This window comes from Ceratotherium simum, chromosome 14 (assembly GCF_057802395.1).
Source record: "Ceratotherium simum simum isolate JZ-2026a chromosome 14, ASM5780239v1, whole genome shotgun sequence".
NCBI classification, from domain to species: domain Eukaryota; kingdom Metazoa; phylum Chordata; class Mammalia; order Perissodactyla; family Rhinocerotidae; genus Ceratotherium; species Ceratotherium simum.
The window spans coordinates 6,765,543-6,780,190 of record NC_141913.1 but is presented as its reverse complement, the minus strand read 5'-3'; the positions used below and the strand labels follow the sequence as shown (position 1 = coordinate 6,780,190).

Genomic DNA, 14,648 nt, shown 5'->3' with positions numbered 1-14,648 from the left:
ATTTTACTGCATTTACCTGACCATTCTTTGTGTATATGTAATTTTTTTCTGAACCATTTAAGAGTAAGTTGCAGGCATGATAACCAATTAGCCCTAAGTTTCTAAAAACGCAGACGTTCCCTACTTAGCCATGCAAACCCATGAAAATTAGGATATTAATATTGATACAGCACTACCATCTAGTCCACAGATTCCATTCAGATTTCCCCAGGTCCCCAATAATGTCCTTTATAGTTAAATCAAACAAATAAACAAGAAATTTCCTCTTTCCCCTTCCTTTTTGGTCCAGAATCTAATCTAAGATCACACATTTCATTTAGTCAGCCTGTCTCTTTACTCTCATTCAGTATAGAACAGTTCCTTGATCTTTCCTTAATCTTTCCTGACTGAGATAACACGGAGGGTTGATAAGATAACACGGAGGGTTGGATTATCAAATCAGATCCACAGAATCAAAGACATTAGCCTGAATTAAGCTTTACTAGTAATTTTAGGTGAAACATGAAGAAATCCAGGGTTGCTGATGGTGCTTCCTAGGTCCTTTTTGTGACATTAATATTCCACTCTGGCTCACATTTAACACAAAGTCCCTAAGTTGTGCGTGTATATATTGCTTACACAAAAGGAGGAGCTATTCTGATCATGAAAGTTCTGTTTTATATTTTAATAATTACATAACTGATGTTTATATTTTTTCAAACAACTGCTGCATAAATTCATAAATTTCAAATTTCTTTACCGTAAACAATTCTAGACCAGGAACATCCTGTTAAAAGCATTCTGTAAATAAGGACGTTAGTGTGTTTGCTGGGAGATGTCATAAGCAAGATTACAAGGAGATTTGACTAAGTCATCTTTCTTTTTTTTCCTGGACATTCCCTGGTGAAAAGGAGAAGATAGGCTGTAGGCCAGCTAACCCTTTTCTTACCAATGACTTGATGTTTTTGTAGAGTATAATTCCTTTGTAAAGTATTCCTCAGTTTCAGTTTGTAGATTCAGAACACTACAGAAATGATGCTGTTTGTTTTCTCAGTGTACCTTTTCCAGTGGTCAGCAGTGCTGATTTGTCCCATTACTAGAAGTATTTTTATCACTTAGTTAAAATGGTGTCTGCCAGGTTTCTCCACTGTAAAGTTAATTAATAAATATCTCATAGGGAGACACTTAGAGATGATGAATTATCTTGTGCCTCATCAAACTTTTAGCACCCAGTGATGATTGTTGCCTGAATCATATTATTACTATCTTGTTTACCAAATGGTGATTTTCTAATTCCATCTTCTTTCTGCATTTATTAGTTATCTTTCCATTATGAGGAAGAGATTTACTTTTCCCTCTTTTATGTACTTATTCACTTATATTAGGGTAGGCTTGTGGATTCAGTAGCAATCTTTTATTGTCATTATTTGATCCCTTAGTCTGGCTCCTTGATCCTTTTGATGTGCCCACACCATTCTTCAAGCACTTCCTTACTCATTGGCACAATAGGATATTCTAGGCTCATGTTATACTTTCTCTGTCCCAGCCCTAGAATAGTGGGGACTTCTCTTAGAAGTCCTGGTTGGTTTTAGTAGAGAATGGTATTAGAAACCAGGATATGGGAAATAGGTGTGCTATTGCTTTTGAGGTGTCATTACTTCCAGGCCCCTTCAGAGGACAGAGCTAGAAAATATATGCATTTATATATAAATCCACATGTATCCATGTCTGTCTATAAATATGTTAAAACCACGAGTGTACGCTGATACCTCCAATTCTAATCTAACATAACACAGTGTATTCCTTTCTTCCTTTTCATAATTGTACCTTTTTTCTCTAATACTGAGAATCCTGGCCCCATTATCCTCAATGTATTTACATTTTACTCAGTCCCCCTGTTTTTAACCAATCTTGTCATCACATGGGCTGTCTCCCTGGGCCCAGTATTGCCCATTCATACTGGCCGAGAGTTCCTTTCAGGTCCCAGTGCCACCAATTGAGAGCTCACTGAAGACTCACACCCACCTATTGCCCAGTGCCTCCAACTCATGCCAGCTTGCTTTCTTTTCCCTATACTTTTAGTGTTAATTTTTTTCTAAGATACTCTATCAAAGAAAGAATTAAAGATAGTAGTTACATATATTTAAAATTATCTTGAAAATCACTTAAATTGTGAGGAACTGGTTCTTAGGAAGCTAAAAAGCCAAGAATCAACTTTTTAAAAATTGTTTCTGACTTTTGGCTGATACCTCTGTTATTTCTCTGGGGCAGTAGAGGTCTGATTTGAAAGGTCAACTTGAAATAAAGATGTAGCTCCACTGTATGGCAGGAGAATTTGGGCACTGCACAATTGAAATTCAGTTAAGTCATGTGCTTTTGTGATTACAAAATTTTTTTTGAATTACAATTTTTTGTAATCTAGGCTTATTAGAAAACACTGTTTCAACACTTAATAAAAATCTTCTTAAACTTTATTAGCATTTCTTACCATAATGTTTTTCCCAGGAGACTTTCTTGTTTTAAAGTTTTTTGGTGTTAGCATTATGAAACCAGTTACTGTGCAGTTACATAGATACATTGAGTTCCACTTTTTAAAAAAAATTCTTGATAATGGGTAGTTTTCTAGTAAATCTTTTAAGAGACCTCAGATGGCATGCAGAAATCAAGGCAGGAAAGAAATTAAATCATTTGAGTATTCCAATTAAAGATCAGTATAATAATATTTGACCTATACTATACTTTATTTTTTATACATTACTTTAAGAATATACAATGTGAAGAATTTTTATTTACTGAACAATACAAAGTATATAATATATTTTTAGTTTTATCTAAATGTGTTGAGCTTTATGAAGAATTAATATAAAAACATGACACAGTCTGGCTTTTTATCATTTTTAATTTCTTCTCTCTCTGTAGTGAATCTGATAGTTCTGGGAAACACGGTGGCAATGTTTCTTTGGATATTTTACCAGTTAAAGGTCCTCAGGGTTCTCCACTTCTTTCACAAGCTGTTCGCCCACCTCAAGATAAATCATCCTCTGAAGAAATGTGGACCGTCCAACCTGAACACTTGATTTTGGTAGCCCCTTCTCCTTGTGAGTATGTCAACAACGACACGACAGGAATGCAGTCTGAAACCCAGGGCTGTATCTACTCTGTAGCCATGGCTCGTCTAGGATATATAGGTGGACTTTTTGCAAATGTGACTAACGGCTTGCACAGGTCCTCCTCTCACCTACTAGAGACCTAACTCAGACTCAACCAGAGCATCGTCCTGACACAGGGTCATGGTCCTCAGGTCACGTTCATAGTTCCCTGAATGCCAAAGCCACCCATCCATGGACCCTTCCTCCCACCACATCCCCTGTCCCAAAGAACTCATTTGACACTTGGCCTTTTCTTACCCGTAACATTGATATAGTTGGTTCAGAGCAGGAACAAATCTGGTGCCTATGTATATGCCTAAGACAAGACCAGGTAGTTAACAATTTCCAGATTTCATTTTTTCTCTAAATTTGTTCAGTATTGAACTTTGTTGAGTATCTTTGTAGTTTCCAAGGGTAAACAAATGGTCTGCTTTACAAAGGATTTCAAATTCCTGTAATTGGGCAGTTGAGAAAGCAAAATAAGATGGTATACTAGTGTATTTCTTTAGGGTTCATTTTTACTATTTATTAGCATTTGTCTTTTTCACTAACATTAAATGTAAGTAACATTTTATTTATCCGATATAATAGGCGATCTGGCAAAAACTGGACGTTTCCAGATTTTAAATAATTCTGTTAGGTTACTGAAATTTGAACTGTACTGGCCGGCGCATTGTCTTACGGTAACACCACAACATGGATTTATTGCGCCAGAGTAAGTATGACTTCCTTTCCTCTGGGTGTCATTCAGATGCTAGCATGATGACTTTTTAAGGATCAAATGATAGGCCATTTTAATTGATTCAGTAGAATTTTGCAGTGTTCTGACTTTGTACAGAGTGCCATGTGTGGTTCTGTGGGACCACAGTGAGTTCGAGACTCATGTAGCTTGGCAAGAGTAGAGACCATGTCCACAGCCAATTATGGTATATAGCCTAAAAGGGACAAGAGAGACATGTGAGGTGGGAAAGATTTCCTGGAGTGGAGGCCTCACATGTATTACTCTGCCTACAGCATTATAAAGCAAAGGATACAATCGGGCATGTGATGAGAGGTGGTGGTCTCTAAAGCCCAGATGGTTCTGCCCTTCATTACCTTGGGTTTGGCTCACTTATTCTGCTGGTTTTGTCTAAAGAACTTTTTATAGACGAAGCTCCCTGACTTTTAATATGGCTGAGCCATAACCTAGCTTGCCATTTTCTACAAAGAATCTTCTAAGATAGAATGAAGTCTTTTGGGGCCACGTGTTGATGCAGCTGCCCTCCATTTACAACTTAATCATTGATAGGAGGTAAAGCCACAGCTCCGCAGCTTTCTGGGAACTTCATCTGGGCCGGCACAGAACATTCACTTCTGAAAGTTGCTTCATATTTGGGAATAGCAACTTTGCAGAAAAGCAACGTACAATCTGTTTACTTTTGCAAAATGATGGAGTATGCATTTTAGGAGAGTTTACTTGACTAAGACTGAGCTAACGTATGGTTAGGGACACTACAGAGGAACATTCCTAGGACCAAAGCAGTCAGTTAAACATTTACTAACTAATGGTTGAAAAGATAGGGATATGATAGGACAAATCGTTCACAAATAACTTTTTCTGTTGCCCCATGTGTTTAGTTATTTGCAATTTGCAATGGAAAATAATCTTGCTCTGCCTTTTTTTTTTTTTTTTTTTTTGGTGAGGAAGACTGGCTCTGAGCTAACATCTATTGCCAATCCTCCTCTTTTTGCTGAGGAAGATTGGCCCTGGGCTAACATCCGTGCCCATGTTCCTCTACTTTATATGTGGGATGCCTGCCACAGCATGGCTTGATAAGTGAAGGTTAGGTTCCACGCACAGGATCCGAGCCTGCAAACCCTGGGCCGCCAAAGCAGAGCATGCGAACTTAACCACTATGCCACTGGGCTGGCCCCAAATGCCAGTGAACTTTTTGTTAGCCACTGAGTTGGGGTTGATGCAAAATCAAATGTATGAGGGAGCTCACCTCTGCTCTCTGTTATTTCTGAGTAATAAGGAAATAATTGGTCATTGACAGAACAGTATTTATAATTCTTGTGGTTGTTGCTATTAAAATATAGGATATTCTTGGTTTTCATTATTACATTTCTTTTTTTAAGGAGTAAGCTACAAATTCTTGTGAGTCCTAATTCCTCCTTATCCACAAAACAGTCAATGTTCCCATGGAGTGGTTTGATCTATATACACTGTGACAATGGACAGAAGGTACTTTTTAAAGTGTTTTTTTGGGCAACATTTCTCTTATTTTGTAGTTTAAGTGTCATAAGCCCTCTTAACACTTACATTTCAGAAATCAAATGAAGGTGGCTGTTCTTTCAGCCCAACTAGACTTACTTAAATAGGGCACTTAGTACAAAGTTTTTGTTAGTGATCTGAACAGTTCTCCTGGGTGGGATCAGGATTGGAGAGTGGGGCCTAGAAGCCATTATTAATTTGCAAAATTTGCTTTGAAAAACAGAAGGGAGTTGGGGGAGGGGGAGAAAGTCAAAGATATACTTTGAGATCTGAGTAAACTTTAATTTCTGAATTCATCAGTGTTTTGTTTATTTGGCATTACTTTTCTGTACCATGATTTAAAAATAGGAATTATTTCTTTAAAAATGATAGCTACATTTGTGTCTTACCCCTTTATTTGGCTCATTTCAGAAGATTGTGAAAGTTCAAATTCAAGAGGACTTGACCCAAGAGGAACTTCTCACTCGTTTGGCCTCCGGCCCATTTGGAATCCTTTCCCCAGTGACTGAGCCGTCGGTCAGTCATCTGGTAAAACCAATGACAAAACCACCTTCCACAAAAGTTGAGATAAGAAACAAGACTGTTACTTTTCCTACAACAGAACCTGGTAAAACTTCAGGTATTGTATCACAGCATTATATAATTAAAATGTCTACTGATATATTGAGTCTAAAGCTCTTTTCTTGGTTAACCATCGTTAGTGATCAGTACAAAATTTCCCCTCCTACTTCAGGAGAAAATCAAGTGGTCGTTGGCAATTACTTCACTGATGGGCTGAATTTGAGGGAGCTTAGAAATCATAAGATGTTAAATCTAGGCGTTTAGCAGCTCTATATAATCCAGGAGTCTAAGAATTTATGTGTCGGAACTATTTCTCCTCAACTCTCACTAGATCTTTGACCAGAATTGCTAGTGAGTTAGTCACTGAAGAAGAGAGAAAAGTGGGTAGAGCCTAGCTCTGTCACTTCCTAATGTGACTTTGAGGCTCTAGAGAGGTTAAATAGACTTACTCAGATTCAGTGTTTGTAAAATGGCCATTGTAATTAACACCTCTCACAGAGGGCTTTGAGGAATAGATGAAATAATATATGTAAATCACTTAGCATAGTGTTTCACCTAGTAGACGCTCAACATTGCTAATATTCCTCAAAAGTCCTGAGAATATTGCTTTTTGCTTTCTCCCACTCTCTATGAGGACTCAGTCTGAAAGACTAGGATTTTAAGTGGAACCTGTTAGAAAGGATTTGGGACCATTTATCACCTGGCTCTGTAGCTCCTTGCCTTTGTCATTGATTCTCTCTTCCACTCAAGCTCAGTTTCCTGCTTTCACTGTCCTCTCCTGGACCTCGTCACTTCCTCACCATCACTCCCCCACCCCCACCTCCCTTCTGTCCAGCTCACTTAGTCTAGGAATTACAGCGGTTCTCTGACCTCCTTCAGATCTCCAGGCCACTGGCCCTACTACCTTTTCATTCTCCATCACCCCACACATGTCCCACTTCTATTATAACCCTCTTTGAATTCTGTGGTCTGTCATTCTAATTACTGCCTCACAAACATTCTTAACTGCGTTGTGCCCCCTCTTTCTGCATTCTTGTCTGGCAAAATCCCAACCCTTGTTAAACCCAACTGTCTACCGACTCCATGTCTCCACCCTAACAGCAGAACATTGCTGGAGAAAACCACAACCGTGCTGACTGATGCACATCTTAACTCTTAGATGCCCCCTCAGTAGTAGGCTTTTCTACCAGCCCTCCTTAGTATGTGTCCTTTACCCTTCTCCAACAGTTATTTAACAGCTTCTTCTCAAAGCTTCTGCTCCCCTTCCCCTCTCCTATTCCTGCTCTCACTCTTTCCAACTCTTGACTTTGCCTCACACATCTTGAAAATATGGAAGGCATTACACTAAATGAAAGCCTTCTGTTTCCATCACAGACAAACCCTTCTGCTTGGAGTCTAGGCCCACCTATTCTTGCCTTCTCAGGGACTTCCTCTGGCCCCTTCTCTCTCCTGTTATCAATTTCTCCCTCTTTGTTGATGCATTTCCATCAGCACACAGTACACTCTACCATCACTTAATTAAGAAATGCCTTCCTTGACCCCACATCTTGCTGCAGCTGCCCCCTTCCTCAACACCCTTTGCTAGTGAAGATTGTGCTCCTTGCCTTCACCTCCTCAGGCGGTTTAGCTGTTGCCACCAGTAGGCCCTGAACTGGCTCATATCGAGGTTACTAAAAAGCTCCATTTTGCCAAATCCAAGGTCTCTTTTATGAGTCTTTGTTAATTTGACCTCTCAACACTGTTAACCACTCCTTCGTCTTTGGAACATTTTCTTCTTGTAGCTCTCCTAGTTTTTCCCTGCCTCATGTGCTCCTTCTCAGGTTTCACTGCTTGACTCCTCTTCTTCCCGGCCGGCCTGTATCCCCTTCCTTCTCTCTGCTCTCCCTGTACCCCAGATGTGCACACCCAGGTACCTACTCAGCTTCTGCATGTGGGCCTCTCACAAAAACAGAACTCTTGTTTTACCCGTGAAACCTGCTTCTCTTCCAGCCTTACTCATGTCAGTAAGTGGTACCACTGTCTGCCCTTTTGGTTAAGCCAGATCCCTGGAAGTTGAGTTCTCTTCCCTCCCCGCTTCCCCATCCAGTCCATTAGCAAGTCCTTTGCAGTCTGTCTTCAAAATAGATCCCTGATCTGCCTGCTGCTTTTCCTCCCGTTGCCGTAATTCAGGCCTGATGCGGGCCACCCCGTGCATCATCTCAACCAAACTACTGCAGTGACATCCTCCCAGGGCTCCTTCTTCCTCTCTGACTCCCTTGTGGTCTCTTTTCTCACAGCAGCCAGTACTTCTTTAAAACTGTAAATCATCTTATTGCTTCCTTGCTTACGCCCTTCAGTAGCTTTGCGTTGCACTTTGATTACATCCAAAATAAGATATCTGTCAAACTTGATTTTGTTAGAAAAAATATAGTTCCTATTGGACTCCTCTGGGGATCTAATGATTATATTTTTTTCCCTATATGAGGTAATCACAGTAATTATCAAAGTAATCTGTTTATTTACCTTTCCAAGAGTTTGTTTGAGTTGTTACATATGTGTTCCTTTTAGAAAGTTATCTGGAACTTGAGAATCATGGTAACACAGAAGTGAAGTGGCATCTGTCATCTTTAGCTCCACCTTATGTCAAGGTTAGTAATAATTACCTTGAATATATTCATTTTAATGTTTACACTTTATGCAGGGTATTTTTTTTTTTTTTTTTTGAGGAGATCAGCCCTGCGCTAACATCTGCCAATCCTTCTCTTTTTGCTGAGGAAGACTGGCCCCGGGCTAACATCCGTGCCCATCTTCCTCCACTTTATATGGGATGCTGCCACAGCATGGCTTGCCAAGCAGTGCATCGGTGCATGCCCAGGATCCGAACTAGCGAACCCCGGGCCGCCGCAGCAGAGCATGTGCACTTAACCGCTTGTGCCACCGGGCTGGCCCTATGCAGGGTATTTTAAAAACTGGATTATGAGCATAGGTTGAGATTATTGGATTTTTGTTCCATTAATTCGTTTACTTGATTTTCTCTATAGGTGGGGCTAATACATGTCCAGTCTTTTTCACAGGGTGGCTTTGAGAGTTAAATTAGAAAATGTATGTGAAAATATGTGCTTGCCCCATTTAGTGCTGTCTCCTACAGCCCTGATTTTTCTCTGAAATAACTTAATTTTGAAAAATATATAAAAATTTTATTTTATGGGGCCAGCCCAGTGGTGTAGTGGTTAAGTTTGTGCACTCCTGTTTGGCAGCCCGGGGTTTTCAGGTTTAGATCCCAGGTGCAGACCTACACACCACTTATCAAGCCATGCTGTAGCAGGCATCCCACATATAAAGTAGAGGAAAATGGGCATGGATGTTAGCTCAGGACCAGTCTTCCTCAGCAAAAAGAGGAGGATTGGCAGCAGATGTTAGCTCAGGGCTAATCTTCCTCTCACACACACAAAAAATTTTATTGCAGAACATTGTGTGTGTATGCGCACGCACACACATTTTTTTCTCTCCCATGTTCTGAATACTGTTGTATGTTTTCAGCCAGTGGGAGCTAGTGCAGGCGACAGAATTGAATGTTCTTTGACAGTGAGTGTTAGCCTACTATATACTGCAAGTAGTCTCCGCCAGTGGGCACTCTCTGAATTGAGTGTGTTGTTTAGAACACCATGGCTTTCCTGCCATGTATTTTGTGTGATGGTAACAGTTTTGAGCCATAATATTAACAAAATGTGGGTAAAAGATAGTGCTGGACCTACTGAAAAGAAATAACTGGTATTGCAAAGGATGTCAAAATGTATATCCAGCAAGTTCTTTTGGGTCTTTGAGGGAAAGGCAGTCCTTCGACATGGATAGCATCCTCAAGATCGCTGTAACCAGGGTGGAGTGGCTGCTGATGTAGGGAGGAGAGGCCTTGTGTGAGCTGCGTCAAGTAGTGCTGCCACCCCAGGCAGGCCTTGAGGTCTCCTTCCCCTGCAAAACGGGTTTGTGTCCTCAATAACCATAAAGGTAACGGTGTCACTCAGAATCGATCTGTTGACTTTTATATTTTTTCATTTGATTGTTTAAATGATTATTTTGTAGGGAGTCGATGAAAGTGGAGATGTTTTTAGAGCTACCTATGCAGCATTCAGATGTTCTCCTATTTCTGGTATACTGGAAAGCCACGGAATCCAAAAGGTGAGTTTTGACTTTTTTTTCACAGCCAGCTGGTAAGAACACGGTGTTGATTGGCCAGGAGTGCCTCATTGGTTTTCACCCAGAGTAGTTTGCTGCACCTAGACCAGTGTTCCTCACAGCCAGGCTGCCACAGAAGAAGAGGCCTGCATCAGTGCAAGTCAGTGGACTGCTTCCTGCAGCAGAGAGTCTTGCTTTCTAAAGAGCTAAACAAAGCCCCATGCTTAGTGGTATGATTGATTTACATTCTGATATTAGCACTTCATGTGGCTGCAGGCTGCTGCTACTTAGAACACACTTTGAGTAGTGCTGATCTAGACAATAGTTTTGTCCTCCAGCCTTAGTCAGAAAAATCTACCATTACTCAAAAACAACTCGATGTTCACATCGTAGTGAACAGTATATCTTCATGGGTAAGTGGTGACGGATCCTTTTAGTACCATGGCCTCTTAAACTTTAACTCATTTGTAGACCTGACATACCCCCTTCAGCTATCTCTTAGTGACACTAGTTGTTAACTTGGCCTCAATACACTTTTTCTTTTTATGCTGATAGCTGAAACTAATTTAAACTATAGCACTTATATGATATTTGGAAGATAACATAGTAAATCTTCATGACCCTGGGTTAAGCATTGGTTTCTTAGACATAATACCAATAAAGCACAAGTGACAAAAGAAAAAATAGGTGAATTATCAAAATTAAAAACTTTTGTGCATCAAAAGACACCATTAAATCAGTGAAAAGACAACCCAGAGTATGGGAGAAAATATTTAGAAATCATGTATTTGACAAAGGACATATATTCAGAATGTGTAAGAATGTATACAACTCAACAATATAAAGACAAATAACCAGTTTAAAAAATGAGTAGAGGATCTGAATAGACATTTCTCCAAAGAAGATACACAAGTGGCCAATAAACACATGAAAAGATGCTTAAAATTACTAGTCGTCAGGGAAATGCAAAACAAAACCACAATGAGATATCACTTCACACCCACTAGGATGACTATGATTTAAAAAAAAACAGACAGTAATGTGTTAACGAGGATGTAGAGAAATTAGAACTCTTATACGCTGCTGGTGGAGAAGGAAAATGGAACAGCCACTGTGGAAGACAGTTTGACGGTTCCTCAATAAGTTAAATGTAGCATTACCATATGACCCAGCAACCCTACTTCTGGATATATACCCAAAAACATTGAAAACCGGGATTCAAACAAAAACTTGGACACAAGTGTTCATAGCAGCCTATTCAAAATAACCAAAAAACGTGGAAATAACCCAAATGTCCATCAACTGATGGATGGATAAACAAAATGTGGTATATCCATACCATGAAATATTTGGCATTAAAAAGGAATGAAGTACTGATTACATGCTACCATATGGATGAACCTTGAAAACATGCTAAGTGAAACAAGCCAGACACAAAAGGCCATATATTGTATGATTCAATTTATGTGAAATGTCTAGAATAGATAAATCTATAGAGACAGAAAGTAGATTAGTGGTTGCTGGGGCTGGGAGAGAGGGTAGAGAATGGGGAATGACTGCTGATGGTATGGGATTTCTTTTGGGGGTATTGAAAATATTTTAAAATTAGATTGTGGTGATGGTTGCACAGTTCTGGAGATATACTGAAAACCAGTAATTACACTTGAAATGGGTGAATTGTATGTGAATTATATCTCAATAAAGCTATAAAAAATGAAGAATGAGGGTGCAGGACTAGATCGGCTCCCAGGAATTGCTCCTTTTCACACAACACAAATAGAAGCTCCATGAGATCTTTGATTTTTGTTGTGTTCATCACTGTACATCCTGGACCAAATTAATTGCTTACCACTTTGTCAAATCACATTTATCAAATGAACTCTAGGTCCAGTTACTTAATTTGTTGGGGGGGGGAAAGCAAAGCATATCCTTTTGGGACCATTTAGGGAAGTATTACGAGATAGCACAGTTACTGATGTATATAGTAGTGATCCAGAAGCGAAAAAAAAATTAATTCGTTAGTTGCAACCTAGTTCTTCTTCTTTTTTTTTTTTTGTGAGGAAGATCAGCCCTGAGCTAACATCCATGCCAATCCTCCTCTTTTTGCTGAGGAAGACCAGCTCATCCATTGCCAATCCTCCCCCTTTTTTCCCCCAAAGCCCCAGTAGATATGTCAAAGTTGCACATCCTTCTTGTTGCTGTATGTGGGATGCGGCCTCAGCATGGCTGGAGAAGTGGTGTGTCGGTGTGCGCCCGGGATCTGAACCCGGGCCGCCAGTAGCGGAGCACGTGCACCTAACCACTAAGCCACGGGGCCGGCCCTACAACGTAGTTCTTAAAGAAAGAGATGTACACAATAATTTTTTGGAACATTGGTCAGTTTGATTTGGGATTAAATGAGCTAATGAATGTTCAAGTTCCCATTATGTGCCTAGTGTATAACATGCACTAAGTTTTTCCCTCCTCTTTGTTTATTTTTTGGTGATGGAAGAGGGGGTAAGTGGGATTTGTAGAATATGTGGGACTGTAGTCCCCACTGTTCTAGATAATTTGTATGTTTTCACCATTTAGGACATGGTTGTTTTCATTCTTTTCTTCCTTAATCTTCCAGTGTCCTTGTCATCTTTTACAGTGTCATTCCCTAATCTTGATGATGTCATCTCCTCTTATCATTATCCTGCCTCTGCCTTCACACTCGCAGCCTTGCTGGCTGCATTGTTTCTTATGTTCTGCATTGACAGATTAGGTCACTTAAATGTTTTAAAGTCCAGATTCAAAGACACTGATTAATTGTTAACCTGACTAACCTAACTAGTAGTCAATATTTTTAACACTAAATTCTTTGATAAAGAAGGCTCTTAATGCTGATAAACTTTATAAAATACTATTTTTAAATTTTACAAGTTTCTCATTATTGAGCCTTTCACAGGTTGTGTGCATACAGTTCGTATATATACACCTTTGAGCTGTACAGTCAGGGTAACTGGTTCTGACCAACGTTCTGAAATTTATCGTGATAAAAGCTGCTATTTTGTAGCATAGAGGTGCTTGTCTTTTCTGCCTCCTGTTTTGCACCCATTCCTTCCTTCACTTTTCTGTGTATCCTTTCAGTCGTCTCCAGTTAGTGGCTGTATGCTAGGCCTTAGTCCTTTACCACTTGGCCAGCAGAGGGTTCCAAAAAGCATTGCAGTGCCAGACTGGATTGTGTTTCTGACTCTGGACCTTCCTCATTTAGGTCTTAAACTTGACAGCTCTAGAATTTTTTGATAATTTTTTTTTAATTTAAAATTATATTTTGAAGAATATGTTACATAAAGCCTTAAAGAAAAATATATTTTGGATCTGGTATAGTAACAAGCTTACTAAAAATAGAATTGTTCAAATCCTTTTTCAATTAATGGCAAAACTAGCCAATGCAAAAACATTTTTCCCTTTAATTTTTTCATATTGACACTCTGAATTGGTGATCTAACTACATGTGCGTAAGTTTCAGTTTCTAAATATTTCTTCTGGATGTTTTGTTTTGTAGGTCTCCATCACGTTTTTGCCCAGAGATAGAGGGGATTATGCCCAGTTTTGGGATGTTGAGTGTCACTCCCTTAAAGAGCCTCACATGAAACACACCTTGAGATTTCAACTCTCTGGACAAGTGAGTATTACGCTGAATTTCGTAAATTATTGGCTGTGTATATCAAAAACACGAAGTGAAACTGGCATGAAAAACTGGCCTGAAAATGCAGAATATTTTCCTGCTATTATTCTAATTTCATTAATTCTGTTGTATAGCCCTATAATCTTAATTTTTTCATTTCTTTTTATTGATTGGCAAGTTTGAGGTCTGGGTTTGGCTCTGTGAAACCTTTGTTTGACTTGATTAGGTAGGATACTCTGTGTGTGTGTGTGTGTGTGTGTGTGTGTAAGAAAGCATAGGGTTTGCAATTTAGGGAATTTAAAAATCTTGTCTCCTTTTAAAAAATTATGAAGGAAATAGTAGAATTCAAATAGGTAAATGTCCATATATTTTCCTAGAGTATTTATTTCTCCCCCCGCTGCCCTGTGATTTTCTTTTTTATACAGAGTGTCAAAGCAGAAAATGAGCCAGAAAATTCATCTGTTTCCACAAATACGCTCATTAAAATAGATAATTTAGTTAAGCCTCGAAGACAAGCTGTATCAGAGGCTTCTGCTCTCATACCTGGGTATGTTGTTTCTGTCCTTATGAATTTTTTTCCAGTACTTTATTGAGGTATAATTACATTCAGTAAAATGCTCAATGACTTTACCTATAAGTTTACATGCATTACTACCACTCCAGTCAAGACGGAGAATATTTTTCTCACCCCGGAAAGTTCTTATGTGTCCCTTTACAGTCAACCCCCACCCTCACCCCAGGATTTGTTCTGTTCTGATCTATTGCCATAGGTTGGTTTTGCTGAATTTCGTGTGCATATGCACTCTTTGTGTCTGGCTTCTTTTACTTAATGTTTTTTGGGGTTCATTTGTATTGAGTATATCAGTAGTTTGTTCCTTTTTGTTATTTAGTATTCCATCAT

The 14,648-nt window shown here is 39.3% G+C and overlaps 1 protein-coding gene across 12 annotated transcripts in view; it reads left to right on the top strand.

The window, feature by feature from the left end:
• LOC101394358 (nucleoporin SEH1) overlaps nucleotides 1-14,648 on the top strand; it is a 164,090-nt gene that overhangs the window by 139,834 nt on the left and 9,608 nt on the right. For 10 of the 12 annotated variants that reach the window (XR_015554247.1, XM_087438931.1, XM_087438927.1 and 7 more), the window contains 8 exons: nucleotides 2,899-3,077; nucleotides 3,720-3,843; nucleotides 5,247-5,352; nucleotides 5,794-6,001; nucleotides 8,491-8,570; nucleotides 10,003-10,098; nucleotides 13,625-13,744; nucleotides 14,173-14,294. Coding sequence is in view for 11 of the 12 variants with exons in the window: in XM_087438931.1 (XP_087295057.1) it covers nucleotides 2,899-3,077; nucleotides 3,720-3,843; nucleotides 5,247-5,352; nucleotides 5,794-6,001; nucleotides 8,491-8,570; nucleotides 10,003-10,098; nucleotides 13,625-13,744; nucleotides 14,173-14,294 (1,035 nt within the window). In the remaining variant the exon portion in view is untranslated. The remainder of the gene's footprint in view (nucleotides 1-2,898; nucleotides 3,078-3,719; nucleotides 3,844-5,246; nucleotides 5,353-5,793; nucleotides 6,002-8,490; nucleotides 8,571-10,002; nucleotides 10,099-13,624; nucleotides 13,745-14,172; nucleotides 14,295-14,648) is intronic. The other 2 variants (XM_087438928.1, XM_087438933.1) reach the window with 2 other exon arrangements.